Source organism: Sciurus carolinensis, chromosome 7 (genome assembly GCF_902686445.1).
Source record: "Sciurus carolinensis chromosome 7, mSciCar1.2, whole genome shotgun sequence".
In the NCBI taxonomy this organism is placed as follows: domain Eukaryota; kingdom Metazoa; phylum Chordata; class Mammalia; order Rodentia; family Sciuridae; genus Sciurus; species Sciurus carolinensis.
The window spans coordinates 128337717-128345213 of record NC_062219.1 but is presented as its reverse complement, the minus strand read 5'-3'; the positions used below and the strand labels follow the sequence as shown (position 1 = coordinate 128345213).

General features: G+C 39.8%; 1 protein-coding gene across 1 annotated transcript; it reads left to right on the top strand.

Annotated features, from left to right (window-relative positions):
• The first annotated feature begins 2882 nt into the window (after positions 1–2882).
• Nkapl (NFKB activating protein like) lies at positions 2883–4097 on the top strand. Its single transcript, XM_047558114.1, has one exon. It carries the CDS (start codon positions 2883–2885, stop codon positions 4095–4097), a length of 1215 nt encoding a protein of 404 aa, XP_047414070.1.
• The last annotated feature ends 3400 nt before the right edge of the window (positions 4098–7497 follow it).

The following is a 7497-nucleotide window of genomic DNA, read 5'->3' as shown; positions in this document are numbered from 1 at the left end:
ATAATTCCCCCTTACCATAAAATCTGTAAAAACATGTTCCAATTAGGACTGGTCAGCATAGGCCAAAGTGACCTACAGTGGTCATGCCTGTGGGGACTTAAAAGTCTGATGACATCCTGCTGTCAGTCAAAAGTCAAGAGGTAGACCTGGATGAGACATCTGGGAACTTACCTGGAACCTCTCTAATAAAACTGGAGGGCAGGAGAGGCACATTGTTCCTCTCCTCTCTGAAAGAATCCTCTCTCTCCCTTGAAAGTGTCCCCTTTTCCCCTTTCCCATTCTTTCTAATAAATTCATACCTGTTACTCTGAGCAACATGTCTGAAATCTTTCTGACTTGATCGCAAGATTTAGGGTTTTAAGGGAAGCCTTCATGCTGCCTCAGTTTCCCAGAAGGTCCCATCCTATAGTAGTCCATTAAATTATTCACCAATCAAATGGATTCATCCACTTATGAAGTTAGAGCCCTCCCACTTCACCATTTCCCAAAAGCTCCACCTCTAAATATTGCTGCACTGGGGACAAAGACTTCAACATATAAGACTTTGGGGTACATTCCAGAACCAAATCATAGCACTATGCCTGGCTTTTCTGATCTATAAATGAGGATAGCAATAGTAGATGGGGATGTTGTGGATCCTACATATAAGCTAATACTGTGAACATTATTGTGTAAAGTACATAGACCAATGTAATAAGTTAGGCCAACCCTGACAGGAGGAAACCCTGGAGATTCTGAATCAACTAGGACTGACAGGGGACAGAAAGATGTGAGTAGTGAAATATGAGGTTAAGATGTTATAAACTGTCTCAAATTGACACAAAGCAGAATATTGCTTTTGTTGTTTCTGCATGCAAAGTTCACTAAACATATGTGTAAAAGCAATCTGAAGTAATCTGGTAAGAAATTGAACTCCAGTTTGTCCTCAGAATTCTTTAATTTGCTTTTTAGGAATTTTTTAGTAAGTACAGATTGGGACAAACTGATATAAAGTGCCTCCTGATGTGATACAGTAAGGAATAGTTAATGTCACTTATGTTATGTGCAAACAGGATTGCCCTAAATCTCAGCATGAAGAAAAATCAGATAAATTCAACTTACAGGACATTTTACAAAACAATCACCCTGCACTCTTCAAAACTGTGTGTGTGTGTGTGTGTAAACACATATATAATTTTTCTAACCTAAGTATGTAAAGTGGAAGGCTGGGTGTGATGGCACACAGCTGTAAACCCAGTGTCTCAGGAGGCTGAGGCAGGAGGATCATGAGTTCAAAGTCAGCCTCAATATCTTGGTGAGGCCTTAAGCCTCTCAGCAAGACCCTGTCTTTAAATAAAATATAAAAAAGGGCCGAGGATGTGGTTCAGTGGTTAAGCCCCCCTGGGTTCAATCCTTGGTGACCTGCCCCCCAAAAGTGGAGGGGGCTATCTTAGTCCCTTTGAGCTGCTATAACAAAATACCAATATGGCTTATAAACTTTTCTCACAGTTCTGGAGGCTGAGAAGGTACGGGCAGTTTTATGTCCAGGGGGGGCTTGCTTTCTGGTTCATAGATGGCACCATCTAGCTAGGTCCCCACCTAGTGGAAAGGGCAAAGTCCTCTGAGACCTCTTTCATAAGCACACTAATCCCATTCATAAGGGCTTGGTTCTCATGACCTAATCAAATCCTAAAGGACCCATCTCCTAACACTATCACATTGGTGATTAGGTTTCAACATATAAAGTTTGGCTGGAGGTCTGCAGATGGACATAGACACAAACATGCAAATCAGAGTAGTGGCAGAGGAAGAGAAACTCTTATAAATTAAAGAGACTAAGATGTGACAACTAAATGTAGTACATGATCCAACTTGAATGGAGTCTTGATTTTAAAAAACAAAAATACTCCCATTTGAAGGATATTATTAAAACATCTGAAAAATTCTACATATTAGATAACACTAACATTTAAAACAATATTAAAGTTCTTTAGAGTAAGGATGTATTGTGGAATCTCTCTGAAGAGAGATCCCATTGATTTGTTACTATTCCCTTCAAATACTGCATGGCTTAACTTCAGTTACCTCCAGTAACATTTACAGATCATGGACCTATCAAGTCTCCAAAACAAATTTTTCTTTATTTACAGAGAATCTATACTTACCCTATCCATTGTGATATTTTCAGTGTAATGTGAAGATCATTCATTTATATTACTCCCAGCTTGCCAGTTCCTATGTTAGCAAGGTATGACGGTAATCCACATCCCTTTCAATTACATTACTGAAATTCCTCTTAGATCAAATGATATAATTTAGTCCTATTCAATTTAATTTCCTCACTTTATTGTTTACAGTCTTAGTATCATGAAAGCATCATTCCTAAATTGTGACTTGGCTCATCTTTCACTTTCAAAGTCTATGAGCAAACTGAACAGGTCAACTTAACTAGACAGAACCGGATGAGAGTAATGCCTATGTACATTTTTAAGATTAGGGAGAAATGATTTTGTGTGAAACGTCCGCCATTTCAGAGTTTGGTCTAAAGTGTGTTGAGAAAGTGGTTCCGAACTAAGTTTCTTAAGGAATGTCCCTAGATGAGGAGAGTAAACGGGGAAATTAGAGAAGGCGGTGATTGAACAAGCGAGGAACTCATTCCCGGTAAATCCTGAAAACAGGCCCGCCCTTGTCACCTCACCACCGACTCCCAAAAGGAAGGCCCCACGCGGCCCCGGCTGCGCGGGCGCCTCGCGGCCGAGCGCGGGCTCGCTGTTCGCCCGGCCACCCGACCCAAGCGGAAGCCGAGCGCGGGGGCCGTTCCTGTGCCCCTGCGTGGGCGGGAAGCGTCGCCGGCCTCGGTGTCTGCAGTAACTGCCCTGCGTTGGCCATTTGGAGGGCTGCTCATGACTCCGGTGTCTCGGTCCCGCCATTCCGAGGACACCCCGGGCTCTCGGAGACGTCGACGCAGCTCCTCCGGGAGCCCAGGGTCTGCGCAGACCAGGCGCTCTCCTCGGGGTGGCAGTTCCCGTTCTCGCTCCCGCGGACGGGAGGGCCTCGGGCCTCCCTGGGTTGGGGTGAGCGTTGGCCCCTCTTACCCGCTTAGCCGCTCGGGGTCTTGGGAGCGGCCAGGTCTCCGCAGCTACAACTGCTCGTCCTCCTCTTCAGTCTACTATGGCGGATACCGCTACCACCGCCACCACCACTACGGGGGCGATTGGCAGTGGGCGGAAGACTATGAGAAGGAAAAGGAGGAGAGCTACCGGCAAAGGAGGCTGAAGGAGAGAGAGAGAATTGGGGAGTTGGGTGCGCCTGAAGTGTGGGGGCTATCACCGAAGTTTCCTGAGCCAGATTCTGATGAACATACCCCAGTTGAAGATGAGGTAAAGAATCGAAAGAGCAGCAGTTCAGATTCCAGCTCTGAAGAAAAAAGAAAAAGGAAGATCAGTCGTTCAAAAAAGAAAAAAAGAAAGAAAAAGTCCTTCAAAAGAAAACATAGGAAGTATTCTGATAATAATGACAGTAATTCAGTCTCTGACACTGATTCTAGCTCTGATGAAGATAAAAAGAGAGTCAAAAAAGCTAAGAAGAAAGACAAGAAGAAACGTAGAGCAAAAAAATACAAGAAAAAGAATAAGAAGACTAAAAAAGAATCCAGTGACACAAGCTATAAAACTTCCGAAGGGGAATTTCCAGAAGGTATCTGGATGGAACAGTCAAAGACTGTAGATAAGATGGATTTGATAGGTCCAGAAGCACCTATAATACATACCACTCAAGATGAAAAACCCTTGAACTATGGTCATGCTCTGCTCCCAGGTGAAGGTGCAGCTATGGCTGAGTATGTAAAAGCTGGAAAGCGTATCCCACGAAGAGGCGAAATTGGGTTGACAAGTGAAGAGATCGCCTCATTTGAATGCTCAGGTTATGTCATGAGTGGTAGCAGACATCGCAGAATGGAAGCTGTAAGACTGCGTAAAGAGAATCAAATTTACAGTGCTGATGAAAAAAGAGCTCTTGCATCCTTTAACCAAGAAGAGAGAAGAAAGAGAGAGAATAAGATTCTAGCTAGTTTCCGAGAGATGGTGTACAGAAAGACAAAAGGGAAAGATGACAAGTAAAGACTTATTTGTTGCACAGCAGGACTTTCAACAAGTTTTACATCACCAAAATAATTTGAAAAGACTTTACAGTGCTATTGTACTTACTACATTAGTAAGTCCCTCAGGAAAAAGCTGCTTTTTGAGATATCTTTAGCAATTTTTTAAATTTCTCTTAAAATATATGTGCACATGATTTTTAAAATATTCAAATGTTATTGAAAGAGAGTAAAAGTGAAACTGTCACTCCAGTCCCCAATTCCCCTCTGGAAAGAAACCTTTTTGGTGTCTCCTGTATCTGCCCATAGTTTTGTGTATAGACGGCATATTTTGCAGGATGAAGGTTAGATTTCATTCTGCAAAAGGTATTTTTCTTCTATGCATTGCTCTGATCTTTCTTTTGGAGGGCTTCATTACCTCTTGGAGTCATTCACTTGCCTTGGGAGAACCAAAAGAATCTTGAAAAGAACAAAGGATTCAATTGAGTTGCAGTTAACAGACTAGGTTTTTTAAAAACTAGAGAACATTTGATTCTTATAAACTGAAAAGTCTAGGTCCTGAATGTGTTTCCAGTATAGCTTTAATAGAACTTGAGATTATTTCTCCATCTTCCTTTTCCATGAGTTATTTTCCTCAGACTGATTTCAAAAAGATTGTTAAATCCCCTGCTCTACCTGTAAAGAGGGAAATATTTGTAATATTATCTGTAATATCTGTAAAGAGTCAATATTTCTGACTTGGCATTCCAAACAAAAATCCAGAGATTTCACCCTAACTGTATTTTCTTGGTTCACATGCCCACTTAAAACGAGTGCTGTTGCCAGGAAAAGAGAATGGCCTACTCCCAGAGCTGTAGGTGTAGTTAGTATTTGGGCTACATGGGTAAAGAGTGTATCTGTTGAATGTAAATCAAGGTAATGTTGAGCAGGAAGAATAGACAACCAACAAATGCCTACTACAGTTTTTTATTTAAAAAAAAAAACATCGAATAGTACATTTGCTGAAAGTTCTTGAAGAAAGTTTTGGCTTTGGGTATTAGAGGCCAAGTTCTGATTGAAAAGGGCATAGGGTTTATCCATAAATAAGATATAAGTGAAAAGATGAAGATTGGGAGTGCTCGAGTTTTCCAAAGAGTAGATTGGGGTCACCTATGCTATCAAAATAGAGAAAAAAATGAGAAGATACAAAGGAGGAGCAGAGCTCATGAAGAGAAGACCAGATCAGGAAGTACTACATGGACAGGGGAGTTAGCATTGAGAGACTGGTATACAAATCTCTAGGGAAGATTAGAATTAACTCCATTTGCAGTCTGTTATAAGGCCTTTGTTGTCATTTAGTGATATCTGCCTGATATGGATGTTGACAATTAAGTTCAACGGTGGCTAAACTATCTCATTTGGATAGCACCATTTTCAGGGTTCAAGACACTGGTACCACCCCCATAGAGCTGAAGGTTCAAAGGTGGGCTTCTAGAATCTAGCAGGGCAGTGTAATGTGAAAGGTCACCTTCACCCTAATATGTGGTACAGTTGAAACTGGAACTTGCCAGCTTGAGGATTTCCCCAATAGATTGGGGAACATTGGTGAAAGACATACCATCTCCATTGCTCCACTTTTTTAGAAATAAACAATTTATTCCACACTAAATGCAGGAATTGACAATTTGCTTTTTTCACTTAATGGTAGATCTTGGAGATGCTTTGTGTCTGTATATATGTCATTATCCTAAATGACTATAGCATTCCATTGTATGAAGGACTATATTTTACTGAATGTTTAAGGCATTTTTTATATTTTGCTATTACACAGTACTGTACTGAAAGTCTCTGTGGATTCGTGACAATATACCTAGCATATTTATCTAAAATAGAATTATTGGGTCACAAAGAATCCTTTGAAAGTCAGGCACAGTGGTGCACACTTGTAATCCCAGCAGCTCGGGAGGCTGAGGCAGGAAGATTGAGAGTTCAAAGCCAGCCTCAGCAACTTAGTGAGACCTTAAACAACACAGTGAGACCCTGTCTCTAAATAAAATACCAAAAAAAGCTGGGGATGTGGCTTAGTAGTTAAGTACCCTGGTTTTAATCCCAGTACCAAAAAAACAAACAAAAAAAAGAGAATCCTTTAGTCATATGGAAATGTTCACCTCCAAGTGGGATAAACCCAGGATCAGGTTAGTCTTGATCACTGCCATCATAGAATTTTGCATTCTACTTGAGAAGACAGACTTAAGAATTAACAGTTACAAATTGCAGTAGGCTATAGAGCAAATATGGGTCTAGAGATTTCACAGGAGGACCTTTTGGATATGGCTGTCAGGGAAGGTCTAAGAATGTCACAGTTAAGCTCTGTGTGCTTTTAACAGATACTGAAACAGTACCTTCTAATAAAATAAGATGCACCAGCTTACAAACCAACATCAACACCAATATTGTACTTTCAAAAAGCTTTTTATCTCTGCTAATCTGATAGGTGAAAATGGCAATTCATTTTCTTTTAATTTCTTTAAAAGTGAGGGAGAACATCTTTTAATTATGAGTGTTTTGCAATTTGTATGTGTAAGCACACTATAACTCGTCCATTCTTCTATAGGATTTTTGTTTTATTAATCAAAAAGTTTTTGAGTTGGGGAGATAGTTCAGTTGGTAGAGTGCTTGCCTCACATGCACAAGGCTCTGGGTTCAATCCCCAGACCACAAAAAAAGGAAAAAAAAGAAAAAATTTTCAAATAATAAAGATATCTCATCATGAATCTTGAGAATATTTCCTCCCTGTTTTTTGCCTTTTGAGTTATTTTTCTGGGAGACACTTGACCATATTGCCCTTTAACACCTAACAAGATTGTTTAACATTAGCCAAACAAATATCTTTGTCTTTCTCACTTGGGGAAAGGATGCAGTTGAGAAACTATGACTTCTAAGAAAATCAAGGTAAGATCAGTGGAGTTCTGTCCAAAAAGAAAAAATACACACAATGCAACAAATACTACATGTAATACTTATAGAAGAATATTCATAACAGCTTTTTTACTGTAGTTATGTGTAATTTGTCATTTAACATTGCTCTTAATGAGGGAACTAGCCAATAAATCTACCTTAAAAAGATTTTGAGAATTATAATTTGATTATGTATCACCTTTGTCTCAGTCGAGTTAATAAAAACAGAACAACTTTTACTTTGAAGTATTTTTGCCCACATATGTGGTTACAATTGTAGAAGAAAAGAAAAACAGACAACAAAAATTTTGTGTTATGTTTATTTCAGGAAATCAATAGCATTACTTTATCATTAAACTCTGCTCAGGCAGGAAGTTGAACAGATCAAATAACTTGTCTTAACCATCAGAATTACACAGTTTTATTCAGTGCTGATAAACACAAGAAATCAAACTAGAGTCACTACTGCTGGTTAAGTAATTTAG

Coding starts and splice junctions, on each gene's coding strand:
- Nkapl (XM_047558114.1), top strand. CDS start 2,883: ATGACTCCGGTGTCTCGGTCCCGCCATTCCGAGGACACCCCGGGCTCT.